The 22,649-nt window shown below is 50.0% G+C and overlaps 2 protein-coding genes and 1 long non-coding RNA gene across 17 annotated transcripts in view; 2 read left to right on the forward strand and 1 right to left on the reverse strand.

Moving 5' to 3' along the window:
• LOC118384863 (astrotactin-2) overlaps positions 1-22,649 on the forward strand; it is a 529,880-nt gene that overhangs the window by 367,376 nt on the left and 139,855 nt on the right. For all 3 annotated transcript variants that reach the window (XM_052521172.1, XM_052521173.1, XM_052521174.1), the window contains 3 exons: positions 656-760; positions 944-1,123; positions 12,956-13,218. In XM_052521172.1, coding sequence (XP_052377132.1) covers positions 656-760; positions 944-1,123; positions 12,956-13,218 — 548 coding nt within the window. The remainder of the gene's footprint in view (positions 1-655; positions 761-943; positions 1,124-12,955; positions 13,219-22,649) is intronic.
• On the reverse strand, positions 1,932-6,385 carry trim32 (tripartite motif containing 32). Of its 2 annotated transcripts, none has more exons than XM_035772281.2 (2): positions 5,999-6,385; positions 1,932-5,086 (listed from the first exon to the last, which is right to left on the reverse strand). In XM_035772281.2, exon 2 carries the CDS (start codon positions 5,073-5,075, stop codon positions 3,045-3,047), a length of 2,031 nt encoding a protein of 676 aa, XP_035628174.1. In that variant the 5' UTR covers positions 5,076-5,086; positions 5,999-6,385; the 3' UTR covers positions 1,932-3,044. The 2 variants fall into 2 exon arrangements, with proteins under 2 accessions (XP_035628174.1, XP_035628175.1); XM_035772282.2 differs by lacking the exon at positions 5,999-6,385 and adding an exon at positions 5,373-5,820.
• On the forward strand, positions 14,150-22,439 carry LOC127930761 (uncharacterized). 12 transcript variants are annotated; one of them, XR_008139351.1, is made up of 5 exons: positions 14,150-14,343; positions 15,064-15,249; positions 16,822-16,883; positions 18,286-18,437; positions 22,144-22,439. It is a non-coding gene; the product is annotated as an uncharacterized LOC127930761 (long non-coding RNA). The 12 variants fall into 12 exon arrangements; XR_008139342.1 differs by lacking the exon at positions 22,144-22,439 and having other exon boundaries at positions 14,150-14,374; positions 18,286-18,749; XR_008139341.1 differs by lacking the exon at positions 22,144-22,439 and having other exon boundaries at positions 18,286-18,749.

The raw sequence follows: 22,649 nt of genomic DNA on the forward strand, positions 1-22,649 counted from the left end.
GGCCCTCTAAAAGCTGACACGTGCACCTTCTTCACCCCACGTGTTCCCCTCCCACGACCCCTTTGGGGGCCGTGACTACTCTTGTCAGTTGGCTTGAAACCGCACCTCAGGACTACTGCCTCCGTCCATTAGCTGAATTGGCTGCAGCACTTTGTTTCTTGGTGACCTGTGACTAGTTTCCAGAAGGGTCTGCCACTCTTCTCCGAACACAACTTGGGGATAAATAAATGATTTGGGTTTCAGTGGGAATTCTGTTGTAGTTGTTCCCTTCACTCCTGTGTTCTAATGGCCCCTGTGCTGACCCAGACTCATATGATAGTTTGGTAATGCAATTACGAAGGTGAGATTGCTCACGCCTTAATGCTGGACATCCAATTGCGGCCATCTGCCATTGGTTGCGCACGGGGTGGGAACTTTCGTGCCGAGACAAATTAGTGTTGTTTGAAACAACAGGATACACACTGTACACAGACAGTGTTTGTGTGAAAGAGCAACAAAGCTAGCTAATGCACTCCGGACAATTACAAATGTGCCTGTTGTGACTAAAACTCTTGACGCAAATTACCCATAGCTTTCAATGCATGAAAAAAATGTGGGCCTACTAAAATTGTGGAAGTAATTCACGACGATATATATGTGTCTATGTCCATTGCAGGCGATGCCCAGTTTAATGAGGCTATGGGCTATCCCATGGTTCAGCAGTGGAGAGTGAGGAGCAACCTGTACAAAGTTAAGCTCAGCGCCATCACCTTGTCTACAGGTATGAAGTGTCAATTTACTGTCATATATTTCACTATTTTACAAGCTTACCACTACTAAACTATCATACTGCACAGAAAACACATACAGTAAATAATATAGCATTTACAAAACCATTTTTCTTTGCCTCAGTTATAACTATAATTCAATTTGTTCCACATTATTTCCCCTCCACGGTTCCCAGGTTTCTCGAAGGTTTTGAAGACGCTGACTGCAGAGAGCACCAGAGAGGAGCTGCTGTCCTTTATCCAGCAGTACGGCAGCCATTACGTGTCTGAGGCCCTGTACGGCTCCGAGCTCAGCTGCACCATCTACTTCCCCAGCAAGAAGGCTCAACAGCAGCTCTGGCTGCAGTACCAGAAAGGTGAGCAGGGAGAGTGGGAAGCTACATGTAGTAATGCAGGTGTCCCGTCAGTGATCAATTTAGACCCAGGTGAGTGGACTATCAATAGTCTTAATTGGTTCATTAAATCCCAGACAAAAGAGCAAAAGTGGGGCTTATTCAATATGGTTCAGCGTTCAGGACACTGCAGATAGAGACATGATTTATAGCATGACAGACATGATTCCTGATTTTATAAGTAGCCATTGCCCCTGAGACAAAGCAGAGAGAATAGCCTCTCGGAATTCCTTCAGTTGCATTTCAATCAGTTTTTCCTGCAACAGAAAAATTAGGCAAGACCCGAAGGGGCTTTTGTACTGTACTATGCTGCACCACTGAGAACTTCACAATGGAATTGGTCTGTTACTGACTGGGTGAGGGCTGCGGATAGCATGAAACGGATGTTTAATGTTTCACCAAATAAATGGGTTCAAAGTATGCATTTGTAAACACTGGAATACAAAGAGACATGCTTTGAATAAATTAATTTGCTGCACTGCAGATACTTCCAAATAATTTACCACAGGAAGGCTTATAGTACAAAGGGCTATTGACAGGAGAGGCGCAGTGAAATGTGTTGTTTTTCAGGGTCAGCCATAATAGTATGGCGCCCCTGGAGAAAGTTAGGGTTAAGTGCCTTTCTCAATGGCTCAGGTATTTGAACCAGCAATGATACAGTTACTGGCCCAACACTAACTGCTAGGCTACCAGTCACCACACATTTTTTACATTTCCCCAACAGCCAGTGTCATCTACAATAAACAATAAATCTGAAACCACAACATGCAGATCTTCATCAATGTTGGGTTTATTGCACTCAATAGATAATCAACATTACAAACATGAAATTGAGACAAGTTACGCAGAAACTCATCTAATGTGTTAGTAAGACATACTGTAAAGTCACTGCCTCCACCGAAGGCCAAACTTCTGAAAGACACATAGGTTGATTTAACACACATAATGCACAGAAACAGAACATCCAGAAGACCTAGTAGTGTGTGTATATATATATATATATATATTTTAAACGAACTCAGAGGAAATAGGAAATGACATGTAAAGGAATCTCTCTCCAGTTAAGTCCAGTGAATGAAATCACATTTAGACAGAGAGCAACAGTTTTGCTGTTCATCACATTGAAACTGTATTTTTTTTCTTTCCCTCAGATTAATAAAGGATGTCCATTATTATAGCACAATGTAATCCCTGGATATGTGATTGGAAGTTACAGAATAGGAAGATAGGAAGAGAAGCTGATCCTAGATCTGTGTCTACATGTAACTAAACTCATTTGTAGGTTGAAGATGGAACCCCCTGGGAGTCCCAACATTCCAGTCAGGAACTTGATATACGTTTTATTGATGGCTGAGTTATAGTGATCATGTCCATGATCCCATCCTTTACATTTAGGTTTGATTCCTTCTAAACCGATAAGGCCTGTAAGCGCAATTCATTTTTAGCAATTTATTTTCTTGCCACGTCATTAGGCTTAGAAATTCTCAGATCTCCTCTTCTGTATAGTACATCAATTAAAATATAACAATTTCACACATTGATTGACATACCAGTTTCCCCCACCCCCAAAGTGACAACACTGATGCATTATTGCTGTCTTTAGTGCTGTGATTCATAAAAATCAACCGAGGCAGCTCAAATGTTAGATAGACACAGGCTTGGTTCCAGTCCGCTCCAAGCCAGTCCCACTGACTGACCACGGATCAGTGATTAGAATATGGGCTCATTATATGACCTGCTAAGCACTGACCAGAGATCAGATCATGGAGGAGCATGAGTTGTTTGGAATGAAGCCATTTATTTTAAAGTGACAGATCAACAGTTCACCACCGTCTGTACACACACCCCCATACACACACACACTAGATTTGTAGTTTCTTAGCCCCTAGCAGGTGGAGGAGCGTCTCCTCTGTAGGTACGTGTAGACTTTTACACAGTGGTCCCAGCAGTCCAACACCATCAGCTGTCCTTTCTGTGTGACGGCCACACCCACAGGGCACGTCAGTCCCTCCTGGATGAGCACGTTGAAGCCGCCCTCTTTAGGGAACTGCAGGATCTCCTTCCTGCCGCTGTCTGTCACCAAAAGGTCACCGTTTGCGTCCACGCACATGCCCGTGATGCAACGGAAGTCCTCAGTCTCAGAGAAGAAGTGGCTGAGCTGTTTGCCCAGCTGGCCATCCGTGCCCACCGAGCCGATGGAGAAACCCCCCTCTAGGTGGTGCTCGTTGTGGCGGTTCTCAATGTTCAGGCCCAACCCCTGGGTGAAGTAGACAGTGCCTGCTGCGTCGCATGTTACGAACTTGGGCCGCACGGCCGAGCATAGGCGGTTGTAGTTGACCACACCCACGTTGCGATCCACCGCCAGGCACCAGAGCTTGCCGCCCTCCACGTCAGTCACCACAAATTGACCCGAGGGCATGGCGGCAATGCCCCAAGGCTTGATCAGCTGATTCTTGTGGCAGGCCACGCAGTGGCCGTCGGTGGTGTATACCTTGACCGAGTTGTCGTAGTTGTCAGTGACCCCGATGAGGCCCTGAGGCGTGATAGCGATGGACAGCGGGATGAGGTTGGGCAGGTCGGCGCCCAGGAAGCTCAGGACGAAGTTGTCGATGCTGCTGGGGTTGCGGCGGATCTCCCTCTGGAAGCCTTTGCGGTTAAAGATCTGGATGCGGTAGTTGCCCCGGTCAGCCACCAGGACCTCACCCTGTGAGGTGACGCAGATGCTAACTGGCAGGTTGAACATCCCCGGCAGGTTACCCTTGCAACCCATCTTTTTTACAAACTGGCAGTGCTGTGGCCCCGAGCGAGCCCTGGCATCACCGGGAGAGGAGGGCCCCCCTTCATCCATGGACTTGGATTTAAAGCTGCCCGGTGAGGCACACACAGCCTCATCTACAGGCATTACTATATCAATGTCTCTGTACAGGTCCCCCATCGCCCCTGCAGCCCTGCACATGGCACCAACCCCAAACTCCAGCAGCCCCTCATCCTCATCAGTGTTGACGGTGCAGGGTTTGGTGGTGAGCTGGGCCACGTCCAGAGCCTCGGGATGCTCCGTAGTCACCAGCTCAGGGTCCTGGAGCTTGATCAGAGTAGGCAGGTCCAGGCTGCTCCTTAGGTCCAGCTCCTCCTCGTCCTTCACCCCTCCGTCGTCCTCCAACAGGGCAATGTCACTCTGCTTCACCTGCATGGTCAGGTAGTCGCAGCGGGACACCACCTGCACCTCGGCCAGGTTCAGCAGGTATGTCTGCTCCTCCAGGATCTGACTGTTAAGCTTCTCCACCTCGACCATGGAGGCAGAGAAGGCCCGCCGCTGGCGCCCCAGCTCCTCCTGCAGACGCAGCTCAGCCCGGGCGTACTCCTGCTGCACTGCCCGGTACTTTACCCGCATGTTCTTTGTCAGACTGTCAATGGCTGCCCTCTTTTTCTGGATGTGCTCCATGGCTTCGCGGAGGGATGCCAGCTTACCACCCAGGTCCTTCCGGCGCTGCTCAGCGGCCGCCCGGATGGGCTGGACAGTGTGGCCCTGCTGCTGGTGGCCCTCACCCTTGCAGAGGTCGCAAAGCACCGTGCCGCAGTCTTGGCAGTACTGTCGGGGTAGGCGGTTGCGGCAGGACTTGCACATGAGGGCGCCGGCGGTGGTGCAGGAGCTGGCACAGTCCAGGATCTTGAGCACAGTGAGGTTGTCGGCCAGCTGGGAGATGCTGCTCATGCGGGAGACCCTGCTGCAGAAGGGGCATCGCACGCCGTTAATGGTGCTAGCCAGCAGCTTTTCCAGACACTGTCTGCACACAGTGTGGCCACACTGCAAGAGCTTGGGCCTCAGCTGCTCCTGGTTGTAAGTCTCCAGGCAGATGGGGCACTCCAGGACCTCCCGGAGCAGGTCTGGGTCCAGAGCCGGCAAAGCTGCCGCCATCGTGTTCACACCTGTGAGGAGAGGATTAGAAATGGAAATGATTCACTACTCAAAGTTTATCAATGACAATGACTTATGTTGGAAAGAGGTTGCATTGCTAACAACTTATAACAAGCAGAGTAAAGATGACTTGTCATGATTTCTCATAAAACTGGCTTAGTATTCATTACCATTCCTCTAATAGTGCATTGCATTTTGACCACGACTAATGAACTACTAGACTCTAGTTGCCAGAGTCACCTCTCAGGAACATTGGAAGAATAAACTCCACTGTGCGAAACTTAAACGTACACTTACTGTAACTGATACACTGCACTTTAGCTGGTCATATAATTAAGGGGAGTGTAGCACAAGCGGCAGCAATCTATCATTCAACAGATGAAGGTAGCCTGCTTTCAAGTAGTGATACCACTTCTCATTACCACATTTAGCTAACTAACTACGGACTTACTTGCTTATCTACGCTAACTGACTAGCTCGCTACCTAGCTAGCTATACGAATGCTGCGACGTTTGTGTTATTGAGCTGTCAATGTGTTAGCTAAATGCTAGCTGTTGTTAGCTAGCAAGTTAGCTAACGTTAGCATAACGGATATTTCTCAAATCAAGCTGTCACTACATGGCCAATGCAAATGACAACAGCATGGCCAGTTATTGGCAGGCAGACGACGCATTTCTGCACTACACACAATGAATAATTGATAATCTCGTGGCATGTTGCTGTTTTGTTTGCTGATGCTCGCGCGAGCTATGTTAGGCAGCTTGCAGTGGGAGGCCTCCCTAAATCGCGGTGTGACTTCCAGTTTGGGGCAGTCACGTAAGAATTCATGATCGAATGGATTTTGAAAGTCAAGTATATACATGCTATGATCCTAAAGGTCTAGATTTATTCGGTTGACATCTTAAACTAGCATAACATCTTACCTTGGTTTCAATGTCAGCTCTGTCGTGGTACAGGGGCGTTCAGTGGGTGTGCTGCTGCTACTGTAGCGAGACTGCGGTGTTGACGTAACTTTACGTAATATTTACGCCTCGATCACACCGACAGTAAATGAGAAGTACATTAATTTCCAATGGAACGCTGCGTTTGCCGAGCAGCATTGCGTTGCAGAGGCAGTTGCAGAACGTTATGTCTGTAATACGTTGGATTTGTCGAATGTATGCAACAAACTGTATGTGTGGACGGCTTGACAGAAATGGTAGCAGAAAGCGAATGTTGAACTTTCATTGCACACTTATCCAGATGATGCTACGTACCATTTGATCCAGATGATGCTACGTACCATTTGATCCAGTTGATGCTACGTACCATTTGGCGCAACATACTGTGGATCGGATCGAGGCGTTATTTTCCAGCCACCCTTATTTTCATTGGCTCTTACATCTGCAGCTGGGACAAGCTCCCAAAGTGGTTGGCAGTTATTTTTAGTCAATCAGTTTGGAATTATTTTATACGGGGATATATGGTAAATTAAATTTTATAAGCTCATGTATTAAATAATGTAGCTAGTATAAAATGTAATGTCTGTTTATTAGTACAATACAACACTGTCTCTAGATTTAGCAAATAAAATATATTATTCTAATGTCATGGGCATTGCATTATAAATCATTTGATGATTCCTCCTTTCTGAAAAACGGTACACCTCTTAAAATCCTGTACCAGAGAATTAATTATTCAAGTATCCCAACTCAAATCATGTATCATGAAATGATGTGGGCCATTTGAGAGCAATGCAGGAGTTATAGACATGCCTTCCATGAAATGTAATACAATGCTCTTACATCCTGTAGTAACAGGATGAAAATAAATGAGGACAGTAAGAAGATATATCCTTTGAACCGTGAAAAGTATCCATCTCTATCAGTAGCCTACAGTTAGTTATACACAGTCATGGGCAGATGTGTGCAGATGCTGCAGCCCATGGAAAATAGTATATCAGCTGACCCCTAGATGGCAGCAAAGGTCTTATTACAAAATGTATTTGTAGTGAGCTACAGGGTTGTAATAATAGAGTAATAATGAAATAATACCTTGTATGATGTATTGTTTTATTTATGATGTAGGTGGTTGTTGTGTTTTGTTGTGATGTAATTGTTTTATCCCCGTTGGATCCCAGGAAGAGTAGCTGCTAATGGGGTAATGAGGATACTAATAAATACACAAACAAATTGCAGTTCAGAAAATGAACTACCTGCACATTAATATAAATTAAAAGTTAATTTGCAATTTGAAGATTTTCATAATGTTAAGCTATGCATAACTAAAAGGTAAATGGAAATGAAAAAGGATAGTCTGTATGCTTGCTTTAGCTATGCATTTAAAAAAAAAATCTCTAAACATTCTCAGTGAGCTTACAATATATTTGACATTTATCAAGGCATTTGTAAAGACAATAGGCTTTTGACTCACAGAACAGAAACCTTTTGTGCTGTTGCTGTAATTGCGCTGCAGCTGTGCCATATTGATATTGTGGTATTTAGGAAGCAGGAGTTATCTTTGCTTACCTAAAAATCACTGTCTACTTATATTCATCTGACACAATGGGCCTTGAAGAAAAAAAAAAAAAAAACTTCAACAGCACTTTGTTTTAGTTTTGAATATTTTTGGGGACTTTTGCATCAATCAGAGTGTTTAGTTCATGGCCTCTACTAATATTGCTTCCACCCACAACCCGGATTGATTCAGATGGAGAGTAGGCTAGACAAGGGGATGTAGCTACTCACTTTATACTACTGAGATGCACCCTCTCTTTGTGTCTCTCCCTCCTCATGATGTGTGTATTTCATTGCAATTTCCCTTCATCTTGCATTTTCACTATGAAAATGCAGATATCAACTGACTGAGGAGAATAAATAGTGGATATGATCTTGACGAGTACCAGAGTAGTTATAAAGGCCAAATTTCACGTCAAAAAACTCCTGAACAGAGATATTTTATGGGGCAATAATAACAATGCCAACACTAACAATCTGACAACATCTGTGTGAAATTAGCACTGAGATATCTGACACGTTGCTGGTGTTGCCAGGGACACGATCATGACCAGAGTGTAGCTTCTAAGAATACACTGTATCAACAAAGACTCATTATTTAGAGAGAGGGAGAGACGGAGAGAGGGAGAGAGAGCCCCCGTTGAAGCCGTCCGTGCTGTCCGTGCCCTTTGAGTAGTCATAGCAACCCGTGCCGTCCTTCATCGGCCACAGCCCGTCAGGACGTTGGAGGGACAAGAGCGAGACACCGGAGAAGGAGAGAAACAGAGAGAGAGAGAGATATCAATGTTTGGGAAAGTCATTCATCCTTAATATATTAACTGTCTGTTTTACAGATTGACCAGATATAAAACACAACATATTCACTGCTACTCTCCCAAAACAATTTAAGCTACCCATTGATACATTTTCTGTAGAATCCAGACAAAATAGAATTTTACACAGTTGTAAGCCTCCTGCACACCTTTAATTAAAGCATAAGGGCTGTGTTATCCAGTGTCCAGTTGTCACCTCTCAATCCCATCTAAAACGTTGGGATTAATATTAACTGTCAGACATGATTGTCGCAGGCTTACGGATGGAGAGGAAGGGGAAGGAAGTAACGCAGACGGCTGTGATGTGAGCAGCCCTGCGAAGCCTGCAGTAGAACCTGGGATAATCACAGGGCTTTATTGCGAGGGCCAAGTGATGACAGCTCCTTTCTGTGTCTGTGTTGACTCAAGAAGTGCGTGTAATTGGGCTCTTAGAGCCACACCCCTTGAGCCTGTTTACATAGGATACGGAGGAGAGTATCCCTCCCCCCTTTCACTACTCCAGTCCTTTCATACTCTCTCTGCTCTGCAGCTGGGTCTGTGTTTGGAGCCCACAGTCTCACCACAACATCAGCCTATTATCAAACTACACACACACACACACACTGTCTGATGACGTATATCTCACACACTTGCATGTGTTGAATGAAAGAGGGAATTTATTGACTCGCGCTTCTCACCTCTGTGTTTGACATTTTTACTACAGTGTATATATCTCATTTGAGCTGGTGTTACAGTATATGCATGGGTGGTGAGTCCTTGTGGCAGTGGAATGTTTGTTTTTTGCGTAGAAGATTCATTTGGAACTCTGTCACCGACTAGTCCTCTTATCCTGAAAATGTCCGATAATCTGCACCTGTGTTACATTTATGCTTTTTCCCCCACCTGCTCCAGTGGAAGCTATTTTTCACAGATGTTCTGTGAGAGAGTCCAGCTCCGAATGTGTTTGTGTGTATGAGGAATGGAAGCAGAAGACATAACAAGCTTTGTCCTTGGCTCGGCTTTTAAAGGGCCGTCGAGAGAGAATGCGAGTGAGTTTAAGAACGGACACACATGCTGATTAAGTTCACGCGCTGTAAATGTTATTTTTGTTCTGTAAAATATTCCCGAAGGCTGCTCTATTTCAATATGATTAAATGCATTTTTTTACCCTAAGCTGCTGCCAATTACTCTATCGGGGCGGCAGGTAGCCTCGTGGTTAGCGCGTTGGATTAGGAACCAAAAGGTTGATAGATCGAATCCCCGAGCTGACAAGGTACAAATCTGTCGTTCTGCCCCTGAACAAGGCAGTAAACACACTGTTCCTAGGTTGTCATTGAAAATAAGAATTTGCCTTGTTAAAAAAGTAACACATTTTTTTCCTTCCCCTTCCTCCTCTGGTAAAATGTAGCTAGCACAAACTGTGTGAGTTTGGCCTTTGGTTAAGGGGGTAGCTAGCTAATACATCTCACCTCTGGCCCTGCCTGGTGTTCTCATTTAGTTCTCCTCCCCCTGTTGATTCAGCTCCAGACCTTTTCCTACAATTCGGGATATGACTGAGTGAGTTAATTGCTCTGCAGTTGGAGAAAACCTGTAGGCCTCTTAATAGCAAACAATTAGAGACTATGGCTGGAAATCATTCACTCGTAGTCAACCACGGCATTGCTCCTGTGCAGCAAAGAAGTACAGGTTAGGTAATGGAACTACTTAGACAAGGCATGCAGATTGAACAAAACAATATTCATTCTGATATGCCATGAAAACATTCATGCCCACTTGGGGTTATGAAGACCCCCCCCCCACAATAAATACACATTTGGAAGAATTAAGCAAAATCATCCATAGCACATGATGAATATAATTTCCTCCCATCAGCAGTTTGCAACAGTTTGAACATTGATTGAACATTGCTGTTGCTGAGAGACCCTCACCACTCAATCAGAGCTCCTCTCTCCTGCGTCCACAGCAAATTGGCAGGTGTCTAAATCTCGGTGTTGAGGTAAAAACGGGTTGTGAGTGTTGATTCGAGTGAGGTTTATCACTAGAGGATTTAAATTGACGCCACCTGCGGTAAACAGTGTTAACCAGGTGGTGGTGTTGTTACTCGACTGTAACTTCCGTTAACTCTCACAGAGTGGAAAAGGTGTTATGGCGAAATGTTTATGTTCCTATCAATCAATGCAGTAAATGTCAACAAGCACACAATAATCACACTTTTTTAAAATAATCCCCCAAAAGTACAGCAGTTGATATATAAATACTATATAAACATTATTAAAGTGACCAGTGTTCAATGACTATGTACATAGGGAAGCAGTCCCTAAGGTACAGGGTAGAGTACCCGGGGGTAGCCGGCTGGTGACAGTGACTGAGGAGCAGAGTACCGGGTTTCAAAAGGTTTCCTCGGCTGTTCCCATAGAATACATTTTTTTGGTTCAAGGCAGTTGAAAGGGCTCTACATGGAACCCAAAAGTGTTCTTCAAATGGTTCTCATATGGGGACACCCGAAGAACCCTTTTATGTTCTTGATAGCACCTTTTCTTCTAAGCGTGTAGGGTACTGGGCAGAGGTTGTCTAGGGTTGGATAATCCATGAGTCCCTGCCACATGCATCTAGTGTCTGAGCCATTGAACTGGGACTCCACTTTGTCTCTGTACTGACGCTTTGCCTCGTTGATTGCCTTACGGAGGTCATAATTGGTTTGGACACGTCCATGTTCCCAGAAACCTTGCCGTGGTTCATCTCCGCCACGTGGCGAAATGTGTAGAATTGCAGGAAATGAGCTTTAAAACAGATACACTTTGTCATGCGGCCAACAGGAGGGCCTCTTAAAGTCTTTGGTCGGCGACTGCAGCCATGGCCACGCTCCCATGAAGCCGACCACGTAAACCCCATTTTGATCCAGAGAAAACTGTGATTGATTCATTGATCTCATACTACACATGGATAAATAACATGCATTTTTCTAAACTAATCCCATCTGTAAGTGGTTGGACTTATTTCACCCATTATTGAGATGGTTTAGGTAGTTTCATTTTTCATTATTCCCTACCTTTGCAGTCATTCTAACTGCAGATTGTGAGTGGTTGAAAGTCACAATTATTGGATAGTGAGTGGTTGAAAGTCACAATTATTGGATATCCTAACTCTGACTCGATTCCAATAGGAATTATATAACACTTTGCAAGCCAGCATAATATGACTGATGTGGCCTGTAAACCAGGAGTTTCACATCACTGTGAGTAAAACTAGGCTGTCGAAGTATGGTATTGTCAACAAAAAAAGTTATTGTCAAAAAAAGTTATGGATTGTCATAAATAATAGTTTTTATGCTAAAATATTAACTTAGGGAATCATTTGGTGAAGAATACAGGAATGAAAGCCATATGATTGCAACAAACATGTCACTGTCACTAGAAAACACAGTCATGGGTGGTACAGGTACCTTTAAAATTCACTCGAAAGGCAACCTGGGAAATAAATATGCAAATAAGGCTTTAGACCTTACATTGATATACAAAAAAAACACGCAAAAACAAATGACTGTAACACCACAGGTGTTAATTCCCTAACACTGATATTGTGTAACAGCATCAGCGCCAATAAAATGTTCATGTTAGTTGGAATTTGCAACGTCCATGATTTTAGGGACCTAAGACTCTTGGGGTGTTAGTTTAACAACACTTTAAAAAGTGTTAGTTTAACACTATTTTGGTGGGCTACATATACACAAAAAAGTGTTATATTTAACACTGTGGGTGTTCAAATTCTGATCGCAAATTTGCTGTGTGTCCCGTCTCTCCTCCCATCAACACAGACAGACAGCACATCTGCTGCTTTCCCAACACATGGCGGTATACTTCCCTCCAGCCTCCCTTCCATCCAAGGAAACACTCAACACTCAATTAACATTACTCCCTGTTTCACTTCTTTCCAACGTAGCATTGTTAGCCCACTGGCTCGGTTACGTTATGCGCAAGAATCCCCCTGTCGATGAGAAAATCAAACAATGCTTATTTACACTATGCAGGAATAAGTCATTACCCACCGTTCATTCCCGGTGGAGGAGTTGATGACAATGAGGGATTATTTTGTTTGACCGCAATAGAAAGTAGATCCAGATGGTGGCACATGCGATGTGAGTGAGGCGGCCGTGTGAAACTCCCCGATCACTGGCTGTGTATTTTGATATGAGCCGTTTTGGGGGATAGGAAGACGTGAATGCAGCTGTCAGCCCTGTGTTATGGGCGATTCAGGACATGTGGCGGACGTACGTCGATGCAGGTTTGCAGTGTGTCAGTGTGTATGGGGTTTTGGCTCTGGTCCTTTGTCGCTCAGACACCGTTCTGGTCTCTCTTGCGAAGAGATTTCATCTCAAAATGAGACTAATCTCTGTAAATGAAGCTAAAGGAAAAGGAAAGTCTCTTGTCATTTACACAATGTGTTTTTTGGGATAGGTAGATGTTGCTCCCAACCACTGACACAGGGTCAGCTATTTCTCCATGTCCCTTAATGATTAAGGTTAGGACTGATACAATCTGATGTTAGACTATAGACTGTTTTTCAGTTGCCCTCTCTCCTTCTTTCTGTCTCCCAGAGGCGACAGACCAGGGAAGCAGGCGCGAGCTCAAGTCCATGCCCTTCATCAGCTACCTGTCTGGGCTGCTGAAGACCCAGCTGCTGACAGAGGACCTGGTGAGTGGCGTGGAGATCCGCTGCGAAGAGAAGGGCAGCTGTCCGTCGGCCTGCCACCTGTGCCGTCAGGCAGGCCGCGAGCAGCCCTCGCCCATCCCCGTCCTGCTGGAGGTCAGCCGCATCGTGCCCCTCTACAACCTGGTGCAGGACAACGTCACTAAGGAGGTGAGGGGGGATGGAGGGAGAGTTGGATGAAGTGGGCAGGGAGATGGAAGGAGGGTGATGGACTGCACCACCAAATAAGTGAGGGTGAAACGAGGAACAGATGAAGGGAGGGGGGGACAGATGGAGAGAAGGTAGGAAGCAGTGGAGAGGGATGGAGAGAAGGTAGGAAGCAGTGGAGAGGGATGGAGAGAGGGTAGGAAGCAGTGGAGAGAAGGTAGGAGGCAGTGGAGAGGGATGGAGAGAGGGTAGGAAGCAGTGGAGAGAAGGTAGGAGACAGTAGAGAGAGGGTAGGAGGCAGTGGAGAGGGGTGGAGAGAAGGTAGGAAGCAGTGGAGAGGGATGGAGAGAAGGTAGGAAGCAGTGGAAAGGGGTGGAGAGAAGGTAGGAAGCAGTGGAGAGGGGTGGAGAGAAGGTAGGAAGCAGTGGAGAGGGATGGAGAGAGGGTAGGAAGCAGTGGAGAGAAGGTAGGAGGCAGTGGAGGGGGATGGAGAGAGGGTAGGAAGCAGTGGAGAGAAGGTAGGAGACAGTGGAGAGAGGGTAGGAGGCAGTGGAGAGGGGTGGAGAGAAGGTAGGAAGCAGTGGAGAGGGATGGAGAGAAGGTAGGAAGCAGTGGAAAGGGGTGGAGAGAAGGTAGGAAGCAGTGGAGAGGGGTGGAGAGAAGGTAGGAAGCAGTGGAGAGGGATGGAGAGAGGGTAGGAGGCAGTGGAGAGGGATGGAGAGAAGGTAGGAAGCAGTGGAGAGGGATGGAGAGAGGGTAGGAAGCAGTGGAGAGGGATGGAGAGAAGGTAGGAAGCAGTGGAGAGGGATGGAGAGAAGGTAGGAAGCAGTGGAGAGGGATGGAGAGAGGGTAGGAGGCAGTGGAGAGGGATGGAGAGAAGGTAGGAAGCAGTGGAGAGGGATGGAGAGAGGGTAGGAAGCAGTGGAGAGGGATGGAGAGAAGGTAGGGAGCAGTGGAGAGGGGTGGAGAGAAGGTAGGAAGCAGTGGAGAGGGGTGGAGAGAAGGTAGGAAGCAGTGGAGAGGGATGGAGAGAAGGTAGGAAGCAGTGCAAAGGGATGGAGAGAAGGTAGGAAGCAGTGGAGAGGGGTGGAGAGAAGGTAGGAAGCAGTGGAGAGGGGTGGAGAGAAGGTAGGAAGCAGTGGAGAGGGGTGGAGAGAAGGTAGGAAGCAGTGGAGAGGGATGGAGAGAGGGTAGGAAGCAGTGGAGAGAAGGTAGGAGGCATTGGAGAGGGATGGAGAGAGGGTAGGTAGCAGTGGAGAGAAGGTAGGAGGCAGTGGAGAGGGGTGGAGAGAGGGTAGGAAGCAGTGGAGAGAAGGTAGGAGGCATTGGAGAGGGATGGAGAGAGGGTAGGTAGCAGTTGAGAAGGTAGGAGGCAGTGGAGAGGGGTGGAGAGAAGGTAGGAAGCAGTGGAGAGGGATGGAGAGAAGGTAGGAAGCAGTGGAAAGGGGTGGAGAGAAGGTAGGAAGCAGTGGAGAGGGTGGAGAGAAGGTAGGAAGCAGTGGAGGGGATGGAGAGAGGTAGGAGGCAGTGGAGAGGGATGGAGAGAAGGTAGGAAGCAGTGGAGAGGGATGGAGAGAGGGTAGGAAGCAGTGGAGAGGGATGGAGAGAAGGTAGGAAGCAGTGGAGAGGGATGGAGAGAAGGTAGGAAGCAGTGGAGAGGGATGGAGAGAGGGTAGGAGGCAGTGGAGAGGGATGGAGAGAAGGTAGGAAGCAGTGGAGAGGGATGGAGAGAGGGTAGGAAGCAGTGGAGAGGGATGGAGAGAAGGTAGGAAGCAGTGGAGAGGGGTGAAGAGAAGGTAGGAAGCAGTGGAGAGGGGTGGAGAGAAGGTAGGAAGCAGTGGAGAGAAGGTAGGAAGCAGTGGAGAAGGATGGAGAGAAGGTAGGAAGCAGTGCAAAGGGATGGAGAGAAGGTAGGAAGCAGTGGAGAGGGGTGGAGAGAAGGTAGGAAGCAGTGGAGAGGGGTGGAGAGAAGGTAGGAAGCAGTGGAGAGGGGTGGAGAGAAGGTAGGAAGCAGTGGAGAGGGGTGGAGAGAAGGTAGGAAGCAGTGGAGAGGGGTGGAGAGAAGGTAGGAAGCAGTGGAGAGGGATGGAGAGAAGGTAGGAAGCAGTGGAGAGGGGTGGAGAGAAGGTAGGAAGCAGTGGAGAGGGATGGAGAGAAGGTAGGAGGCAGTGGAGAGGGATGGAGAGAGGGTAGGTAGCAGTGGAGAGAAGGTAGGAGGCAGTGGAGAGGGGTGGAGAGAGGGTAGGAGGCAGTGGAGAGGGGTGGAGAGAAGGTAGGAAGCAGTGGAGAGGGATGGAGAGAAGGTAGGAAGCAGTGGAAAGGGGTGGAGAGAAGGTAGGAAGCAGTGGAGAGGGGTGGAGAGAAGGTAGGAAGCAGTGGAGAGGGATGGAGAGAGGGTAGGAGGCAGTGGAGAGGGATGGAGAGAAGGTAGGAAGCAGTGGAGAGGGATGGAGAGAGGGTAGGAAGCAGTGGAGAGGGATGAAGAGGTAGGAAGCAGTGGAGAGGGATGGAGAGAAGGTAGGAAGCAGTGGAGAGGGATGGAGAGAGGGTAGGAGGCAGTGGAGAGGGATGGAGAGAAGGTAGGAAGCAGTGGAGAGGGATGGAGAGAGGGTAGGAAGCAGTGGAGAGGGATGGAGAGAAGGTAGGAAGCAGTGGAGAGGGGTGGAGAGAAGGTAGGAAGCAGTGGAGAGGGGTGGAGAGAAGGTAGGAAGCAGTGGAGAAGGATGGAGAGAAGGTAGGAAGCAGTGCAAAGGGATGGAGAGAAGGTAGGAAGCAGTGGAGAGGGGTGGAGAGAAGGTAGGAAGCAGTGGAGAGGGGTGGAGAGAAGGTAGGAAGCAGTGGAGAGGGGTGGAGAGAAGGTAGGAAGCAGTGGAGAGGGATGGAGAGAGGGTAGGAAGCAGTGGAGAGAAGGTAGGAGGCATTGGAGAGGGATGGAGAGAGGGTAGGTAGCAGTGGAGAGAAGGTAGGAGGCAGTGGAGAGGGATGGAGAGAGGGTAGGTAGCAGTGGAGAGAAGGTAGGAGGCAGTGGAGAGGGGTGGAGAGAGGGTAGGAAGCAGTGGAGAGAAGGTAGGAGGCATTGGAGAGGGATGGAGAGAGGGTAGGTAGCAGTGGAGAGAAGGTAGGAGGCAGTGGAGAGGGGTGGAGAGAAGGTAGGAAGCAGTGGAGAGGGATGGAGAGAAGGTAGGAAGCAGTGGAAAGGGGTGGAGAGAAGGTAGGAAGCAGTGGAGAGGGGTGGAGAGAAGGTAGGAAGCAGTGGAGAGGGATGGAGAGAGGGTAGGAGGCAGTGGAGAGGGATGGAGAGAAGGTAGGAAGCAGTGGAGAGGGATGGAGAGAGGGTAGGAAGCAGTGGAGAGGGATGGAGAGAAGGTAGGAAGCAGTGGAGAGGGATGGAGAGAAGGTAGGAAGCAGTGGAGAGGGATGGAGAGAGGGTAGGAGGCAGTGGAGAGGGATGGAGAGAAGGTAGGAAGCAGTGGAGAGGGATGGAGAGAGGGTAGCAGAAGCAGTGGAGAGGGATGGAGAGAAGGTAGGAAGCAGTGGAGAGGGGTGGAGAGAAGGTAGGAAGCAGTGGAGAGGGGTGGAGAGAAGGTAGGAAGCAGTGGAGAGAAGGTAGGAAGCAGTGGAGAAGGATGGAGAGAAGGTAGGAAGCAGTGCAAAGGGATGGAGAGAAGGTAGGAAGCAGTGGAGAGGGGTGGAGAGAAGGTAGGAAGCAGTGGAGAGGGGTGGAGAGAAGGTAGGAAGCAGTGGAGAGGGGTGGAGAGAAGGTAGGAAGCAGTGGAGAGGGGTGGAGAGAAGGTAGGAAGCAGTGGAGAGGGGTGGAGAGAAGGTAGGAAGCAGTGGAGAGGGATGGAGAGAGGGTAGGAAGCAGTGGAGAGGGGTGGAGAGAAGGTAGGAAGCAGTGGAGAGGGATGGAGAGAAGGTAGGAGGCAGTGGAGAGGGATGGAGAGAGGGTAGGTAGCAGTGGAGAGAAGGTAGGAGGCAGTGGAGAGGGGTGGAGAGAGGGTAGGAGGCAGTGGAGAGGGGTGGAGAGAAGGTAGGAAGCAGTGGAGAGGGATGGAGAGAAGGTAGGAAGCAGTGGAAAGGGGTGGAGAGAAGGTAGGAAGCAGTGGAGAGGGGTGGAGAGAAGGTAGGAAGCAGTGGAGAGGGATGGAGAGAGGGTAGGAGGCAGTGGAGAGGGATGGAGAGAAGGTAGGAAGCAGTGGAGGGATGGAGAGAGGTAGGAAGCAGTGGAGAGGATGAAGAGGTAGGAAGCAGTGAGAGGGATGGAGAGAAGGTAGGAAGCAGTGGAGAGGGATGGAGAGAGGGCAGGAGGCAGTGGAGAGGGATGGAGAGAAGGTAGGAAGCAGTGGAGGGATGGAGAGAGGGTAGGAAGCAGGAGGGATGGAAGAGAAGGTAGGAAGCAGTGGAGAGGGTGGAGAGAAGGTAGGAAGCAGTGGAGAGGGGTGGAGAGAAGGTAGGAAGCAGTGGAGAAGGATGGAGAGAAGGTAGGAAGCAGTGCAAAGGGATGGAGAGAAGGTAGGAAGCAGTGGAGAGGGGTGGAGAGAAGGTAGGAAGCAGTGGAGAGGGGTGGAGAGAAGGTAGGAAGCAGTGGAGAGGGGTGGAGAGAAGGTAGGAAGCAGTGGAGAGGGATGGAGAGAAGGTAGGAAGCAGTGGAGAGGGGTGGAGAGAAGGTAGGAAGCAGTGGAGAGGGGTGGAGAGAAGGTAGGAAGCAGTGGAGAGGGATGGAGAGAAGGTAGGAAGCAGTGGAGAGGGATGGAGAGAAGGTAGGGAGCAGTGGAGAGGGGTGGAGAGAAGGTAGGAAGCAGTGGAGAGGGATGGAGAGAAGGTAGGAGGCAGTGGAGAGGGATGGAGAGAAGGTAGGAAGCAGTGGAGAGGGATGGAGAGAAGGTAGGAAGCAGTGGAGAGGGGTGGAGAGAAGGTAGGAAGCAGTGGAGAGGGGTGGAGAGAAGGTAGGAAGCAGTGGAGAGGGATGGAGAGAAGGTAGGAGGCAGTGGAGAGGGATGGAGAGAAGGTAGGAAGCAGTGGAGAGGGGTGGAGAGAAGGTAGGAAGCAGTGGAGAGGGGTGGAGAGAAGGTAGGAAGCAGTGGAGAGAAGGTAGGAGGCAGTAGAGAGGGATGGAAATAAGTAAGGGAAGCGGTGGAGAGTGATGAGAGAAAGAAGTAGAGAGGCAGTGGAGAGGGATGGAGAGAAGGAAGTAGGGGGCAGTGGAGAGGGATGGAGAGAAGGTAGGAAGCAGTGGAGAAGGATGGAGAAAAGGTAGGAAGCAGTGGAGAGAAGGTAGGAGGCAGTAGAGAGGGATGGAAATAAGTAAGGGAGGCGGTGGAGAGTGATGAGAGAAGGAAGGAGGAGGACAGTGAAGAGGAATGGAGAGAAGGAAGGAGGACGGCAGTGGAGAGAAGGAAGGAGGAGGGCAGTGGAGAGGGATGGAGAGAAGGAAGGAGGAGGGCAGTGGTGAGGGATGGAGAGAAGGAAGTAGGGGAGCAGTGGAGAGGGATGGAGAGAAGGAAGGAGGAGGGCAGTGGAGAGGGATGGAAAGAAGGAAGGAGGAGGGGCAGTGGAGAGGACTGGAGAGAAGGAAGGAGGAGGGCAGTGGAGAGAAGGAAGGAGGAGGGCAGTGATGGAGAAGGAGCAGGGCAGTGGAAATGGAAGGAGGAGGGCAGTGGAGAGGGATGAGAGAAGGATAGAGAAGGGGGCAGTGAGAGGGAGGAGAGAAGGAAGTAGGAGGGCAGTGGAGAGGGATGGAGAGAAGGAAGTAGGAGGGCAGTGGAGAGGGATGGAGAGAAGGAAGCCAGGGGGCAGGAGAGGGATGGAGAGAAGGAAGCCAGTGGAGGGGAGGAGAAGGATTGGAGGGCAGAGGGATGGAGAGAAGGAAGGAGGGCAGGAGAGGATGGAGAAAAGGAAGTAGGAGGGCAGTGGGGATGGAGAGAAAGGAAGTAGGGGGCAGTGGAGAGGGATGGAGAGAAGGAAGTAAAAGAGGGCATTGGAGGGATGGAGAGAAGGAAGGAGGGATGGAGAGAATGGAAGTGGAGAGGGATGGGCAGTGGAGAGGGATGGAGAGAAGGTAGGAAGCAGTGGAGAGGGATGGAGAGAGGAGGGGGCAGTGGAGAGGGGGTGGAGAGAAGGTAGGAAGCAGTGGAGAGGGTGGAGGAGAAGGTAGGAAGCAGTGGAGAGGATGGAGAGAAGGATGGAAGCAGTGCAAAGGGATGGAGAGAAGGTAGGAAGCAGTGGAGAGGGGTGGAGAGAAGGTAGGAAGCAGTGGAGAGGGTGGAGAGAAGGTAGGAAGCAGTGGAGAGGGATGGAGAGAGGAAGGAGGAAGGCAGTGCAAAGGGATGGAGAAGGTAGGAAGCAGTGGAGAGGGTGGAGAGAAGGTAGGAAGCAGTGGAGAGGGTGGAGAGAGGTAGGAAGCAGTGGAGAGGGATGGAGAGAAGGTAGGAGGCAGTGGAGAGGATGGAGAGGGATAGGAAGCAGTGGAGAGAAGGAGGAAGCAGTGCAAGGGGATGGAGAGAAGGTAGGAAGCAGTGGAGAGGGGTGGAGAGAAGGTAGGAAGCAGTGGAGAGGGATGGAGAGAAGGTAGGAAGCAGTGGAGAGAAGGTAGGAGGCAGTAGAGAGGATGGAAGGTAAGGGAAGGTGGAGAGTGATGAGAGAAAGAATAGGAGGCAGTGGAGAGGGATGGAGAGAGGACGGGGGCAGTGGAGAGGATGGAGAGAGGTAGGAAGCAGTGGAGAAGGATGGAGAAAAGGTAGGAAGCAGTGGAGAGAAGGTAGGGAGGCAGTAGAGAGGATGGAAATAAGTAAGGGAGGGGTGGAGAGTGATGAGAGAAGGAAGGAGGAGGACAGTGAAGAGGAATGGAGAGAAAGGAAGGAGGACGGCAGTGGAGAGAAGGAAGGAGGAGGGCAGTGGAGAGGGATGGAAGAAGGAAGGAGGAGGGCAGTGGAGAGGGATGGAGAGAAGGGAAGGGGAGCAGTGGAGAGGGATGGAGAGAAGGAAGGAGGAGGGCAGTGGAGAGGGATGGAGAGAAGGAAGGAGGAGGGCAGTGGAGAGGACTGGAGAGAAGGAAGGAGGAGGGCAGTGGAGAGAAGGAAGGAGGAGGGCAGTGGAGAGGGATGGAGAGAAGGAAGGAGGAGGGCAGTGGAGAGGGATGGAGAGAAGGAAGTAGGGGGCAGTGGAGAGGGATGAGAGAAGGAAGTAGGGGGCAGTGGAGAGGGAGGGAGAGAAGGAAGTAGGAGGGCAGTGGAGAGGGATGGAGAGAATGAAGTAGGGGGCAGTGGAGAGGGATGGAGAGAAGGAAGCCAGTGGAGAGGGATGAGAGAAGGAAGGGGGGCAGTGGAGGGGGAGGAGAGAAGGAAGTAGGAGGGCAGTGGAGAGGGATGGAGAGAAGGAAGTAGGAGGGCAGTGTAGAGGGATGGAGAAAAGGAAGTAGGGGGCAGTGGAGAGGGATGGAGAGAAGGAAGTAGGGGGCAGTGGAGAGGGATGGTAGGAGGGCATTGGAGAGGGATGGAGAGAAGGAAGGAGGAGGGCAGTGGAGAGGGATGGAGAGAGGTAGTAGGAGGCAGTGGAGAGGGATGGAGAGTGGAAGTAGGGGGCGGTGGAGGGGATGGAGAGAGGAAGCAGTGGAGGGATGGAGAGAAGGAAGTAGGGAGAGAAGGAGAGAAGGTAGGAAGCAGTGGAGAGGGGTGGAGAGAAGGTAGGAAGCAGTGGAGAGGATGGGAGAGGGAGTGCAAGATGGAAGGAAGGTAGGAAGCAGTGGAGAGGGATGGAGAGAAGGTAGGAAGGCAGTGGAGAGGGGGTGGAGAGAAGGTAGGAAGCAGTGGAGAGGATGGAGAGAATGAAGTAGGAAGCAGTGCAAGGGATGGAGAGAAGGTAGGAAGCAGTGGAGAGGGGGAGAGAAGGAAGTAGGAAGCAGTGGAGAGGGGTGGAGAGAAGGTAGGAGGGCAGTGGAGAGGGGTGGAGAGAAGGAAGTAGGAGGGCAGTGGAGGGATGGAGAAGGGGAAGCAGTGGAGAGAAGGTAGGAAAGTGCAAAGGGATGGAGAGAGAAGGTAGGAAGCAGTGGAGAGGGGTGGAGAGAAGGTAGGAAGCAGTGGAGAGGGATGAGAGAGAAGGTAGGAAGCAGTGGAGGGGGTGGAGGGGGGTAGGTGGGAGGAGGCAGTAGAAGGGAAGTAGGGAGGGCGGTGAGAGGGATGAGAGAAGGAAGTAGAGAGGCAGTGGAGAGGGATGGAGAGAAGGAAGTAGGGGGCAGTGGAGAGGGATGGAGAGAAGGTAGGAAGCAGTGGAGAAGGGATGAGAGAAGTAGGAAGCAGTGGAGAGAAGGTAGGAGGCAGTAGAGAGGGATGGAAATAAGTAAGGGAGGCGGTGGAGAGTGATGAGAGAAGGAAGGAGGAGGACAGTGAAGAGGAATGGAGAGAAGGAAGGAGGACGGCAGTGGAGAGAAGGAAGGAGGAGGGCAGTGGAGAGGGATGGAGAGAAGGAAGGAGGAGGGCAGTGGTGAGGGATGGAGAGAAGGAAGTAGGGGAGCAGTGGAGAGGGATGGAGAGAAGGAAGGAGGAGGGCAGTGGAGAGGGATGGAAAGAAGGAAGGAGGAGGGCAGTGGAGAGGACTGGAGAGAAGGAAGGAGGAGGGCAGTGGAGAGAAGGAAGGAGGAGGGCAGTGGAGAGGGATGGAGAGAAGGAAGGAGGAGGGCAGTGGAGAGGGATGGAGAGAAGGAAGTAGGGGGCAGTGGAGAGGGATGAGAAGGAAGGTGAGGGGGCAGTGGAGAGGGAGGGAGAGAAGGAAGTAGGAGGGCAGTGGAGAGGGATGGAGAGAATGAAGTAGGGGGCAGTGGAGAGGGATGGAGAGAAGGAAGCCAGTGGAGAGGGATGAGAGAAGGAAGTAGGGGGCAGTGGAGGGGGAGGGAGAGAAGGAAGTAGGAGGGCAGTGGAGAGGGATGGAGAGAAGGAAGTAGGAGGGCAGTGGAGAGGGATGGAGAGAAGGAAGTAGGAGGGCAGTGGAGAGGGATGGAGAGAAGGAAGTAGGAGGGCAGTGGAGAGGGATGGAGAGAAGGAAGGAGGAGGGCAGTGGAGAGGGATGGAGAGAAGGAAGGAGGAGGGCAGTGGAGAGGGATGGAGAGAAGGAAGGAGGAGGGCAGTGGAGAGGGATGGAGAGAAGGAAGTAGGAGGGCAGTGGAGAGGGATGGAGAGAAGGAAGTAGGAGGGCAGTGGAGAGGGATGGAGAGAAGGAAGGAGGAGGGCAGTGGAGAGGGATGGAGAGAAGGAAGTAGGAGGGCAGTGGAGAGGGATGGAGAGAAGGAAGGAGGAGGGCAGTGGAGAGGATGGAGAGAAGGAAGGAGGAGGGCAGTGGAGAGGGATGGAGAGAAGGAAGGAGGAGGGCAGTGGAGAGGGATGGAGAGAAGGAAGGAGGAGGGCAGTGGAGAGGGATGGAGAGAAGGAAGTAGGAGGGCAGTG

Source organism: Oncorhynchus keta, chromosome 6 (genome assembly GCF_023373465.1).
Source record: "Oncorhynchus keta strain PuntledgeMale-10-30-2019 chromosome 6, Oket_V2, whole genome shotgun sequence".
NCBI classification, from domain to species: Eukaryota; Metazoa; Chordata; class Actinopteri; order Salmoniformes; family Salmonidae; genus Oncorhynchus; species Oncorhynchus keta.